Source organism: Lutra lutra, chromosome 4 (genome assembly GCF_902655055.1).
Source record: "Lutra lutra chromosome 4, mLutLut1.2, whole genome shotgun sequence".
Taxonomy (NCBI): Eukaryota; Metazoa; Chordata; class Mammalia; order Carnivora; family Mustelidae; genus Lutra; species Lutra lutra.
Window position 1 is genome coordinate 189252807 of NC_062281.1, and position 14143 is coordinate 189266949.

Genomic DNA, 14143 nt, shown 5'->3' on the forward strand with positions numbered 1-14143 from the left:
GACCACCGAGCAGCAGGGGTTGCTGCACGTTTTCTATAAAGAGCCACTTCGTAAATATTTTCAATTTTGTACGCCACACAGTCCCTGTTGCACCTTCTTCTTCTTTTTTCTTAAAAATACTTTTTAAAAATGCGAGAGCCATTCTTAGCTCGGGGGCTATAAAAACAAGCAGAAGCCAAAGGCCAACTTGGCCGCGGGCGGCAGTCTGCCAAGCCCCGATCTAACCCCTGCTGCCGTTCGTGGACGTTTCTGGGGATGCCAAAGGGGCGGCCATCCAAGACGAAGCCCCCAACGAGGCCCCGAGGGGTATGAGCGGCTACTCAGGGACAAGAGGACGACCGGGCACTTTGGGGACACTCCTGAGCCTCTACCCTAGAGGCCAGAACCACGCCTCTGGCTGACCACATGCAGCTCTAGGACCCACAGGCTTGGACCAAAAAAATTACAGGGCAGAGTGAGCTCCAATGCCTCCCTCGCTGCCTCTGTTCTTTCTGGGAAAAGTTCCAGAAAACACTATATACTCCTAAGAAGAGAGAAGGAGAAATGGAAAAAGAACGTAAGCCAGTAAATGACCTAAACCCAATAAGAAAGAACGAGGAGATGCCAGAAAAGCCAGCTCGCCGATCACCCTGAGGCAGACATTCCCTTCTCCCCGTCTTAAGGGTGATGCTCACAATTGTGAGGCTGGGGGCGCCTTTCGGGGTTGAAGAGGTAGAAGGGTCAACTGGGGCGCCAAAGCGGCAACGGTCTGCTTCCTGAGCTCGGCCCCAGGTAATTTGGTCAACAGAAAAAGAGAGAAAGAGAGAGCTCTGCTCTGTGATGGCTGTGAGTCTACGTAAGAATGAAAAAGAGCGCGCACACCCTCTCTTCTGGGAAGGGCTCCCACGGACTCCTCTCCCAGCAGTCTGACAGAGCGGGGAGGCAACGCGCGGCTATTAGCAATACGCAGAGGTGGGTCACCCATTTCTGGATTCTCCCTCTCTGGGGTCTAGGACACAGGCAGCAGGTGCACAGGGTTACCTGGAGCTGGAATGAGTCATTACCGATTTGACTCGAAGCAGACATCTGTCGGCATTCCCCTAACACCATCGAGGCCAGAAACACCACCACGGTGGTTACCACGGACACCAGGAGGCTCTCCAAGACTCTAGAAAGCAAAGCACAGCTGTTACCATACAAGATAAAAAAGACACCCCAGCCTCAGGAACTAAAAACACAACCCTGTCTACTCTGACCCTCTTCTCCCCCAAGAGCACGCACACACAGCAGCCCCGAGCCAGTAGTCAGGACCTGTGCGGAATTTGTCAGCAACTCGCTCCATTCTAGCAATGTGCAAGTCAACAGTGGGTGGCCAGGAACGTGGGCGGCTACACCCACGGCATCTCTCTCTGAGGAACAAAAACGGGCTTCCACTTTAGGTCCTGGGCCTTGACTCGCACTGACCCTTCTGACTTCGTCATGTGTCCTCGTGGCCAGGAGGCAAACAGCACCCCTGATACGAACGAAGCTCAAACAGCCTTTCGGCCTGTCTGACAAATGAAGGAGATCTACAACCCTTCTCCATTTTTAGTCTTAGACATGAAATCCAAGCTGGCGTGGGAAGTAGAACCCGTTCCTATAAGTGCCTTCCTCGGGAGAGACGGCCTGGCCCACACGAAGCTCAGGGAGCCACGGCAGGCTGGGGGAGGCGAGCAGGTACCTGACGAGCTTAGGTTTCGGGTGCACGTTTCGCATACGGTACTTTGCAAGCCTCTTGTTCAGACAGTTGAATGTGGCTCCCAGGAGGCCCCCAATGACCCCCATCACGACGAAGAAACCCAAATCCATAGCTGTCCAGAGATGACATTTTTTATCAGAGTCAGAGCACTGAGAGAAGGGGCAAGGGAGGGAGAGAGAAAAACCAGAGCGCCCATGAGAAAAGGAAGGGACAGAAGCAGGGAAGCCAGAGACCAGCAGCATGCCCACTTTCCATCTCTGCGAGCCAATATAGAGCCAGACGCCTGCGCACACCGAGCACGGAGCACGCACAGGAGACTCCTGGGGCAGAGAGACCCACTAGAAGCTCCACCGACCCTTCCAACCACCGCGCTCTGCTACTTTACTTAAAAACAATTTTCAGGGTGTAAAGTAAAAACAAAAACAAGAAACCCTCCCCAAAACTATGGAAGGATGAAACATACCTTAAACTCCCCAAAGTTCAGCAATCCGGGCAGCTGGAAGGAACCCCAACTTCCAAACTGAATCCCAGAACGGAAGAAGTTGAGGGTGAAGGTGGCAGACATGGAACAGAAGAGCTGGGAGAGAGGGGACAGACAGGAGAGAACAGTCAGGAGGAACAGGACCTACCTTCTCCCAGGTGCAGCCTCAGAAACCCTCCCCCACACTGAGAAACCCACACCCCAGGGTCTGGACACAGAGCCCTGGTCACCACTGCCCTGAGCCCTCCTCGGTGCGAAGACTGTGAGACGGGCTGTGAGAAGTTCGCGTTAGCTTATTGCAAGAGTCTCTTCATTTAGAGCCTGTTGCGGACTAGACCTTGAGCCCCAGAAGGAACAGTAACCACAGGAGGAGGAACGAACTAGTCTGAGGGAGGAGGCTAGGGAGTGTTCACGTCCAGATTCTGCCACTGTGGGCCCCCGCCTCCCGTTTCCAGGCCAGGCAGCTCATCAAGCGAGGACAATGGCAGCGTGATTTGCAGATGACAGGAAAAGCACAGAAAAGTCTATGGTTTGGAGGTTGTGTGTCTAGAGCAGAGGAATTGCTAATAAAGTCAGCCCTCCTGGTCCCATCCAAACAACAGGGACTGCACCAAGTCAGACATGTCCACTTTAGTTCTGGGGGGAGGCGGATTGACTAAATTTAAGGAGATGTTTCCACTAAAAGTCCTCCTTACCACTTTCCACGTGAGACCCTGGTTCCAGAAGGACGAGCCCTCTTCCAGACTGAACAGGGTACCCCCGATAGGGGCCCCGAACGCTGCGGCGACTCCAGCAGCTGCCCCAGCGGACACAAAGTCCCGCTTGTCTCTGTGGGGAGAACAGAGAAGTGACTTACCCAAAACAGTCCAGACCCTGAAAGCCAGGTGTTCACCTCCTTGTCCACCAATATCGTGTCTCGTGACCCATGAACAGTCAGGGCTTCCGGAGGCCAGGTGTCTGGTGAGGCAGACTCCCCAGCAAATATGGTTTCCCTAAGAGCGAATCCCCCGCCTTAGTCAGAGGGCTCCTGACATCGGGCCACTCTGAACGCGGGATCTCAGCCACCGGCAGAGGCGGCAGAGCCCAGACTTCCGTCAGTGCCTGCTGAGCCACACTCTCACCAGATCTTTCTCCCAGAAAGCCACAGCAGCAGTGAAAATGCCAGGAGCGGGTAACGGCGACCCGCAGGAATCCCGACAGGAGACGGGAGAAGGTGGACGACTCTGAACCTTGGCCTCGATTCCGAAGGCCAAGCGGGGTGCGCACGTCAGTGACCCGCACGAATCCCACAGGGCGAGAAAGTACCCAGAAGAGCACCTTCCAACCCAGAAAGGTGGCGGACCAAGTACGTTATTTTGGACTATAAAACACATTCTTGGTAACACGCCTGTGGACTTCCCTGGTCGTCTTTTCAATACCGACCGCGTCTTCTTCATTGCCTGAGATGGTTCTAGGCCTCATTGTCACAACAAAACAGAAGCCCTGAAGCTAGCCTGGCCCTCATGCTTACTTTCAGAAGCATCCCAACCCCCCTCCACTCCCACAGGTGGGTTCCGCACGCAGCCTGTCCAGCAGGGCAGCCCGGGAGCCAGCTACGGAGACCGCAGCGGGCGCTGAGTAGGCCGCAAACGAACTGGGTCGGGTTTCCATACCTGTCGCTCCGGAAGTAGGGGAAGTTAAATTGGATCTTCCGTAAGGACATGCTCTGAAACTAGACGGAAAGAAAACAAAGTGAGGGTGGCGGGGGGAGGGCGAGCACAGGGACCACAGCTGCAGGAATCCCAGGCGCCAGAAAGTTCCCTTTGCTTGGGGACACTCGGGCAGATGTGTTGCAAGAAGGAAGAGGCCAGAACTGCAATGTGGGGGGAAGAAAGACGTTACTTCTGGAAGGAACTTCTCTTCCTGCCCCCCAGACTTCTGGGATCTTTGGAAATCATGGTTCACATTTGGTACACAGTCAGCAAGACGGAGAAAGGGGAACTGCTGAGTGGAGGGAGGAACCGAAAGCTGCTGCAGAAGATGAAGCAGGCTCTGCTCGGGGCCACGCTCAGGACGGAAGGGGCGCAAAGAGGCAGCTTCCAGTGACCCCGGCGAGTGCTCACGGGGCGGCCCTGTCCTCGCCTGGCCTCCTTCCGCTTCTCAGCTCACCTGTGGGAGGCCGGCACCTGAGGTAAAGGAGGGAAGCAGTAACAAGAGAGAGACCAACAGACGGACTCTGGACGAGAGTCTTCTCTCCTGTCGGTGACAACCCGCAGCCACGGTGACTCCCTCCCCTCAGAGCACGAGAGTGAACCGTCTCCAAGGGGCGGTTCAAAGAAGAGAGACGTCCCAACCTTGCAGCTGGGGAGTCTGAGAAACCCTTAAGAAGGGGGCCTTTGGGGTCCCGAGCCAGTTCTAAGCCTCGGTTTCCTCAATGGAGGATGGGGAGAACGAGGACAAGCAAACCCTGCAGGGGGTTTTAAAGAAGAAAGAAGCTGGGACGCAGAGTCTGGCCCCGACAGCATGTTGGCAAACAGCAGTCTGGTGCGCCTACCAATGGCCTTGCTATAGACCTGGGCCTGGAACCATCTTGGTCAGTGCTCCCAGCCCCTTGGGGTTTGGCCTCGCAGTGGTGATCCACGACCGCCTGATGGGCCGGCGCTCAGCTCTGGCTGCGGGCGCACCGGCTGACTTCCATTTGAACATACTTTCTACGTGCCATCGCTGCTCTGAGTACACGGCAGGGCCTTGTTAAAACCCAGGGGTGCCAGCTGCCCCTCTCTGCTGGGTGATGGGACAGTTTCACACCCACCCAAACGGACATCAGCTTCCAAGGCCATGTTAGATGCTCCCAATGGATGTGTTACGAACTCAACCACGGACATGGCTGCCCAGGGGCCCCCTGCTGAGGGCTGTGTCCTCACAGCCCACCAGCTCTTACCTGAGGGAGGCCGGCTCCCACCACTGCTCCGCTGTGGATCATGGGGCCTTCCTTCCCCACAAAGAGCCCTGGGAACAAGTGGAAAAGGGGACGACCATCCGTCAGCACAGAAAGCTCTCTCAGTTAGGAGACCTTTGCTAGGCAGACCTTTCTCTCGACAACTGTACAGCAGAGGCTAGTATACGTGACTTTGTAAGAGCAAGAGTCAAATTCTCATCAAATCAGAAAAAATATTCCTTAATATGAGCAGTCAGAAAACTACAGCCTGTGGGCCAAGACAGGCTCAATGCCTGTTTCTACAGCCCGAGCACGAAGAATGGTTTTTACATTCTCACGTAGATCTATTTCAAATGGTTATACACGTGTAAGTCCCTACATCCTATCTCCCATTTTGCCTCTTGGCCCATCGGGCCTAAAATATTTGCTATTTGGCTGTTTACACAAAAATCTTGCTGACCTTCCTGAAAGCCAACTCCACAAACCAACTAACCAGTCTTTCCACTTCAAAACTAAGTGTGTGTGAGTCGAGTTATCTCTGACTGGTAACTTAAGGGTCTACATTTAACCCATCAACAAAGACTGCAGGGGTCCGTTTGCGAGCAGCCCCTTCGAATCCAAATCTACACGCACAGCACTTGTGTCACCGTCCCCCCTCGGTCCTCGGAAGGCTCGAAGTCAGAAAGACCCTCCTCACCTCCAGCCACACTGAACAGCACTCCAAAGACTTTGCAGAGCAGGGTCCGGAGACGGACAATTCCGGGCACCTTCACGCCATTCAGATAGCATTTGATTTCAGGGACCCCGGAACCTGCTGCCACTGGCTGAGGGGGAGAGAAGGATGCCCGTGAACTCGAAATCCACCGGCTCTGGGGCTTGGGGAACCGACCTTCTTCCCGAGCAGCGTCAGCATCACCTGGTGGGCCCGTCGGTACAGAGGCTGAGCCCCGCCCTGGGTTTCTGACCCAGCCGCATCCCTGTCAAGTGCCGGGGCTTCCGCAGCGCCCGTGGGCCTTGGCGTCCACCCTGGCACTCCACTTCCGGAGATTCGGATCTCACTCACTTGAGCTGGGTAGCAGCCATTTTTAAGGCTAGTTTTAAAGTATTTTAAAGTCACTTAGAGTCATTTTTAAAGTTGCCCAGGTGATTCTAATGTGCTGCTGAGGCTGAGAACCCCCCTCCTAAGGGGAACTTTTCCTCTGTCATCTCACCAGAGGTGGAAACCTGTACTTCCACAAATAGCTCGAGGAGTGGGAGACGCCACTTTCTGTAGGAATCTATATCCCAAGCCTAATTCAGTTTCCTGACATTCCAGAAGGGGACAGGGAGGAACCCAAAACCTCATCAGCCAAAAGGCAACACCCACACCGCCTCACCTCGATCAGGACAAGAATGCTTGCCAAGAAGACGAAGGTCAAGTTGAAACCCAAGAGCTCAAGGAGGGAGAGGGCGAGGCAGCCTTTCTGGCTGCATTCCTCCACCGCTACAGAACCGGGGTTAAGGAAAACATGCTCCCGGTCAGGGGCACTCCTACCATCACTGGCAGGAAATGGTGTGGCGTCTCTTCTTCTAAAACATATTGGCTGCCTACTGCATATCTTCCTGCTCTCCATATGCGAACTTAAAAGACAAAAACAAAAACAAAAACTCTGTCTGACGGCACCTGGGTGGTTCAGTTGGGTGATTTCGGCTCCGGTCACAATCTTCGGGTTCTGAGATCGAGCCCCACATTGGCTCCTTGTTCAGCGGTGAGTCTGCTTAAGAGTCTCTCTCTCTCTCCCTGCTCCCACCTCCAATAAATAAATCCCCCCTCCACTAAATAAATCTTAAAAAAAAACCTGTCTTGAGAGATCCTCTACATCAGAAACCACCTTCTAAATTTATTTTTATTTTTATAAATATTTTATTTTTAAATAATCTCTACACACCCAACACGGGGCTTGAACTCACTATCCCAAGATCAAGACTTGGATGCTCCACTGGCTGAGCCAGCCAGGTGCCCGGGAACTATTTTTAAATTATACCGTATTTTAAAAATACGGATGTGGGGAACGCAAAGGCAAAAGAAATGTAGAAAAAATTAAATTCCTTACAACTCGGCTCGGCAAACGCTTAAGGCAGGCAGCGTGACCTTCCTCAGGCCGCTAGACTGCACCCATGTTAATGCTTTGCTAGATGCAAAAGGCAACCTTAGCTGGACGGTAGCCTCACCTCAGGATCCTGTAAGTCGTAAGTCGTCTTTAACAAATGAAAATCCCTTTGGAAACTTCCTTTATCTCTACCGGTCCTCCCCAAGATACAGGTTAGCGATCATCCTCCAAGCACATGGCCCACTGACGGCCATCTGAAGGGTGTCAGAACTAAGGCTTCACTAGGCAGTACTAAATCACCTTATCTTAACAGCAGCTAGCCCCTCAACGTCCTGCAAACCTTGCTTCCCCAATTCCTTAAAGACCTAACACTATCCCTAACCCCTCCCAATTTAAAAGTATATAATCCGTCACTGCTCACAATCTTGGTATAGCTCTTTCTGCCCACAGGCCTTATCCCTGTGTTTTAATAAAACCACCTCTTTTGTACCAAAAACGTCTCAAGAATCCTTTCTCACCATTTGCTCCTGGACCTCAACATTTCAAATCAACACTTGAAATATCACAAAAAAACAATAAACAGCCTTCCCTCCACATCCCTCACATTGACAAATCTTGGTGGCATGCCATACTTGCTCCAGGTTTTAAAAATTAAAATGTTAGATACCATTAAAAAAAAAAAAAATCCTGTTTCCTTCTCTCTCTCCCCTGGGAAAAACCACTAACCTGAAATTATTGTGTGTCATTTTTTTTTAAATTTTATTTTTAAGTAATCTCTATACCCAAAGTGGGGCTTGAACCCACAACCCAGAAATCAAGAGTGGCAGGCTCGACCAGCTGAGCACCCCATTCTCTGTGCATCTTTAGATGCAGCCATTTGTTGTATGTGCTTCTAAAATGAAAATAATGTGATTGCACTTTATGCATATTCTACACTTCCCTTTTTTCTCTCCTTCAACACTAAGTTTTTGAAAATTCGCCATGTTGATAAACACAGCTCTGGTCCATTCATTTTCACTTCTGCATAAAATTATACCATATGAACACATAATTTTTCTGTTCCCCCATTTGGTGTGATTTCACCTTCCTGCAATCACAGAGCTGTAATGAACACTTTTGCATATGTCCAAGGTCCACATGAGAAAGAGGGACTTAGGAGTCAAGGGAGGTGTCCCCTGCTACCTATTTAATTTACATCTCTTTAGTTAATGGTGAGGGGAGCCCTTTTCTACAGGTATATTTACTGACCATTCCATTTTCCTCTTCTGAGAATTGCCTGTTCATACCCTCCGCTCATTTTGCTATCGGGCTGTTTGGGCTTTTTTCTTTTTGAGCTGCAGTTCTTCTGGTGTTCTAAATACTAATTATTTGTCTCCTAAATGCAGTGAGTAGCCTCTCCTAGGCTGTGGATTTGTTTTCCACTTTCCTTATGGTGTTCTACTGTCGTGGTTTGGGTTTTTTTTGTTTGTATGAAAAACAAACTTGTCATGGTCAAGGTTATTGATCTATTCCCTTTCACTTCGTGCCTCCTGGAGTTTTAAGAAACTATTCCCTACTCTTGACATCCCATATTAGAGTTTTGTTTTGCCTATTTATTTACATCTTCAATCCATCTGGAATTAATTTATGGTGCGAAGTAGGAATCTGTATTATTCCTGATGAATATCCAATGTCCCAGTGTCTTTTATTATGTCCGTCTCTTCCTCACTAACTTACAACATTAACTCTGACATCCACCCTACTTCTCTATATGTATAAACCAATTTCTGCTCCTGTTATCTTCCACTGGCCTAAATGGGAATTCCTGCACCCATAGGAAATGGTTTCAACGACTATATCTTAAATTATGACATTGAGTAGGGCAAGTGTCAGGCTTATTCAAAACTGTCTCGGGGCGCCTGGGTGGCTCAGTGGGTTAAACCTCTGCCTTCGGTTTGGGTCATAATCCCAGGGTTCTGGGATCGAGCCCTGAATCGGGCTCTCTGTTCAGCAGGGAGCCTGCTTCCCCCCGCAACCCCGCCTGCCTCTCTGCTTACTTGTGATCTCTGTCAAATAAATTAAAAAAAAAACAAAACAAAAAACTGTCTCAACTACTTTGGCCCTTTACTCTTTCCAACAAATTTAGGAAGAGAATTTTGCAGTTCCACAAAAAAGTCTATTGGAGTGTTGATTGGGACTACACTGAATTTATAGATGATTGGGAAGAACAGGCATCTTTGTGGCATTTATGTCTTACCAACCTGACTATGAGGTTCTTAACGACTTCCTATTGTGTCCTACGACGATAAATAAAAACTTAAGCCAAATGGCTAATAAACAGCTCTTCTCTAGATCATGTCTCCTGTTCTCTAGACAAGAAAATAGGGTCAGAAACTGCTGACATATGGGAACACCAAGAGCCATGGAAAGGATACATGTCTGTACCACTCCGAACTTGAGCTGGGTGAAGAGGCGGACAAAGAAGTCCACAAAGAGACCCACCTGTGAAGAGAAGGTGAACCGTCACTCAGTCTTTCCCCTCGGTGGCACACGCACTTCACCCCCTGGCCCTTCCCGGCTGGCACACGCACCCACGGCACCAAGAGGCACAGAGTGAACGCCTTCCCTGCTAGTCACTGACGCGCCAGGAGACTCCCTGCCAGCCTGGCCCTACCGCCCCTCCAGAGGACAAAAAAAGGGCGCACACGCAGCTAAGCTGAGAGACGGGGAGTAAAACAAAGGGAAAGTCTGCAGGAAAAGATGTGAAATCCAGGAAGACCGTCCCGTGACTAGAGAAATCACCCAGAACTGGGTGAGGGTCTGCTCAGCAGTTTCCGCAGGCAGTTTCAGAAGAATTCCAGTAACATCTTCAGTGATTCTTAGTTGAGTAAGCACATAACTTAGGATATTACTTTGAAAAACACCCTTTACTGAGGTATATATTGCTTTTGCATATTTGTTATTACTATTTTTAAGTCACTATTTTGATTTGCAGCCAACGGTTACCCTGTTAAGGCAGAGAAAACCACTCATAGTCCAGCAGTCCACATTAAGCCCCAAGTCTCTGCTCTGGGCTTCACGAACCGAAAGGCTTGTTATTTGGTGGATTCAGGATCAAAGGCTTCAAGCCTCTGGCCTTCCCTCAAGCCAACTCCCCGAGGCTTTTAAACACTGAAGCAATAGGTTGTGGCAGATTGAAGGATAAGAGAGCCAGCAGGAAAAGGGCTGGTTGCTAAGTTATAAAGGCAAATCTGCCTTCCAGCAGCAAGAGGGGACGTGAGGGGACGTGAGAGGACGTGAGGGGACGTGAGGGGACTGGAGAAGTTGCTAGCATTGGTAAACGGCAGTTCAAAGGAGTGTGATAGGAAAGGAGCAGAAAGACTAACAAGTAGATGGCTCGTGATTATGCCTATTACAGGGACATTTCCAACCAGAAACATACATAGCAAAACAGACACCTTGAAATTTCAACATAACAGTTAAATCAACCCAAGTTCTCCCCATAATAGAATGTTACCAAAGAGGTCTTCTGAATGCCCTTTGTGATCTCTCTCTGTCAAATAAATAAATAAAATCTTTTTTTCTAAATTTTTTATTCATTTGACAGAGAGAGAGAGAGAGATCACAAGTAGGCAGAGAGGCAGGCAGAGAGAGGGAAGTAGGCTCCCCGCTGAGCAGAGAGCCCGATGTGGGGCTCGACCCCAGGACCCTGAGACCATGACCTGAGCCAAAGGCAGAGGCTTAACCCACTGAGCCACCCAGGTGCCCCAATAAATAAAATCTTTTTAAAAAAAAATATATATATATATACACGACCTGTTATGTGCTGACCATTTGTGTCCCCGCCCCCCAAATTCATCTGCTGAAATTCTAACCCCTACTAGGATGGCATTACAAGGTGGGGCCTTTTAGGAGGTGATTCAGTCCTGAGCATGGAGCCCTTGTGAAAAAGATCACTGGCTTTATGAAACACCCAGAGAGGTCTTGCCCCCTTCTCCCCTGTGAGGACACAGCCAGGAGCCAGGAAGCAGGCCCTCACCAGGCACTGATCTGTGGGCACCCTGACCTTGAGCTTCCGGCTTCCAGTACTGGAAGAAATAAACATCTGTTGTTTAAGCCCCTGGCAAGTCTATGGCATTTTTATTAGAGCAGCCCGAATGGACAAAAGCAGCCTACCTGAACACTGTAATGACAGAAATCAGATGTGACAGATATCATTTTGATTGGCTGCTGACTTTTCCAGTTTCTCTTCCCCAATTTTAAGTGTGGTTAGGTCAGCAGTTAGGATTCCAGGCCTTGTGCTACTACACAATCTGGCAGTGTTTCATAATCTTTTCTTGTCTGTATTCATCTGTGAGCAAACGGACTCCAGAACCCTGTGCATTCGGGCACATTCCTCTACCCACAGCCGCAGCTCCACCTTTTAGATAAAACAAGCAGTGCGCCGGACAGAAGCCCAGGACAGCACAATAAATTCACTGAGATCGATGGCGTCCTGCTTACTGGCATGCCACACTAAAGGAAAGGGTCTAACGGCTGAGTTTTTCCCACTGTTTTGCTTTTTCCCTACATGACCTCAATTTCCATGCAGTGCTCCCCTGACTACGTTGTCCACCTGACGACCATACCGTATCATATGAGCTTGGTCCTGACCAAGCCTTTGAGTGCTTTAAAGAACACCAGCGCTGTAGGATTCATTTTCATAAAGTGAAATCAAGAGAAGTGCCAAAAACAGTGTCAGGATTATTATTTGGGGGGAGAAAAAAGGCAGTCTCAGTTATTAGGACAAATGATCACCCCTCTGACCCACCATACCCGCACCCCGCCCACCAGGCCCCCTGTGCCCCGACTGCTCACCAGCCCAGTGCAGACTCCAATGGCGAACACCATCATCCACTTCACCGCCTCATACCTGCGGCCTTTCTGTTCACACAGGGAAAGACAGACTCAGTTTCTTATATGGTTTTGTCAGCGGCAGGGAAGTAGCACATCCTGGCCAACCAGTTTTAGGCTAAATTTCACAGAGACAGCAAGCCTGGTAGTAGTATCTGGTATGACAGGTGCTTTGCTTTCCCAGAAGGATGTGCTCTAAGAGCCCAGGCCAGGTGCACTGAAGTGGGTACTTTGGTTGGCAGAGGTCTGAGGAAAGGGGCTGAAAGCCATGGGGTAAAGCTATCTACGGGGACATTAAGATAGGAAAGGGAAGCTGCTGTAAGATCTATTCAGTCCCAAGAGATCGATAAGGGACTCACCTTATTATCCATGGTCTCCAAAACTTCCAGGTATGGGTCATTGATACAGCGATCATAATCCAAACTCTGGAAGAGAAATGGGAGTGAGAAGGTCACAAGCAGATAGGAAGAGTTACAGAAACCTGGAAAGGGGTGATGCTTCACGTTCCTGCTCGAAGTGTGGCTGGGCAGGGCAATGGACCTGCAGCCCCCCGGGAGGAGCTGGTTGGAAATGCAGATGCTCGGACCTCCGGACCTGCCTCGAGGGAGTCTGCGCTTGGCGCACACGAATGTTTCGGCAGCGCGGCTGCAGGTTCATGCTTCGGGAAAAGCTTTCAGTTACCTACCTTTGAACTTCCTGCTTCTGCAAAACCTGAAAAGACCTCCGGCTACCACCAGCGTTCCCCGACTTATCCTATTACATGTACGAAAGTTTCAATTCACCGGAACCAAATTAATTTAGAAAATCATTTAATTGTAAGTATCTTCCATAGTCAGCTTCTACGAGGAAGAGGTTAGTCATGAGACAAACCAACGTGGAGACTATTCTGAAAAGCAACTTTCAGTTCATGTTAGGAAGAGGTAGGGATTTCACGCAGCTCCTAAAAGGACGGCTCCAGCCGTGCTCCTTTGACTCTCTTCACAGAACACAGATATTCTGCAAAAAAAAATCTGCCTGTGTGCCAGAGACATCTTGAGAAACAATTCAAAGAAACTAATTTTATTTCTTCTGTTTTCTAAGAGAAGCAGGCGTCTGGCAACAAAGGAAAATGGTCTGCTGTGTTCTCTCCTCCCTAAACCTGTTGCTACCAACACATCAGCTGCTGAACAAACGAGACATTGTGGCCACACTCTGAGCATGACTTAGCAGTCAGCCGAACACAGGTGTGACATGTGACAATTTGTTCCACCTACATCTATACCCAAAGTCCAAATCCCTTTTTTCAAAAGGGGCATAAGCAGGCAGCTTATGAAATCAATGATCAGACACCCAAATACAGTAGACTATATAATAATAAGGTAATTACGAAAGATCCAAAGAGACAGAGGTGGAAGATATGCAAAAATTATTAAGTAAAAGAATGGGATGCCTAACACCAGAACATCAATCTCTTCTTTTTTTAAAAATTGAATTTGACATTTTGTAAATATGTACCAAGGGACTATAGGACCTGTTCTTAAAACCTGATATTGTTTCATTCTCCTTTGTGATGACTAACTCCCTTCTATTTCTGTTGTATTCTGCTCTATGTGTGTGTGGAGGGGAAGGGCGGGGGGAACAACTTTAAAAAAATAATAAAATTTGTATAGGTGTTCTGCAGGGCTGCCCAAGGTAATGAGGTTATAAATAGCATGTGGTCAAAGGGGTAAGCGGGACTGAAAGGCAACCCAAGTTCAACAAGGAAGGTCACCTCAGTGCTTACACAAGCGGCACCCACAATGGGCCTTGAGCTAGGGGAGTTGCTGTGGCCCAGAGGGAGAGGTCCTTTATTCTAAGTCCTCTGCTCTGAGGGTTGCCTTTCTCTAATTCAAAAGAGCAACACAGGTTGTGACTTGCATGAAAACACCACTATTAACAGCCCCACCCCACAGATAGAGGGTTATCGCTAATCAGACCACCTAGTATGAGAATGGATGTCAAACCAGGGATTCTAACGTCACTCAAGTAGGTGCAGTGAACTCTTAGTGAGGCAGGAAGGAGAAAGAGCACATTTTAGAGAGATTTTC

The 14143-nt window shown here is 49.4% G+C and overlaps 1 protein-coding gene across 3 annotated transcripts in view; it reads right to left on the reverse strand.

Moving 5' to 3' along the window:
• The window catches only part of CLCN6 (chloride voltage-gated channel 6), a 31295-nt gene that overhangs the window by 12370 nt on the left and 4782 nt on the right, over positions 1-14143 (reverse strand). For all 3 annotated transcript variants that reach the window (XR_007126388.1, XM_047723680.1, XM_047723681.1), the window contains exons 3-13: positions 12437-12502; positions 12042-12107; positions 9620-9686; positions 6492-6598; positions 5813-5939; positions 5119-5186; positions 3851-3909; positions 2894-3026; positions 2181-2294; positions 1700-1866; positions 1021-1147 (exon numbers count right to left, since the gene is read on the reverse strand). Coding sequence is in view for 2 of the 3 variants with exons in the window: in XM_047723680.1 (XP_047579636.1) it covers positions 1021-1147; positions 1700-1866; positions 2181-2294; positions 2894-3026; positions 3851-3909; positions 5119-5186; positions 5813-5939; positions 6492-6598; positions 9620-9686; positions 12042-12107; positions 12437-12502 (1101 nt within the window). In the remaining variant the exon portion in view is untranslated. The remainder of the gene's footprint in view (positions 1-1020; positions 1148-1699; positions 1867-2180; positions 2295-2893; positions 3027-3850; positions 3910-5118; positions 5187-5812; positions 5940-6491; positions 6599-9619; positions 9687-12041; positions 12108-12436; positions 12503-14143) is intronic.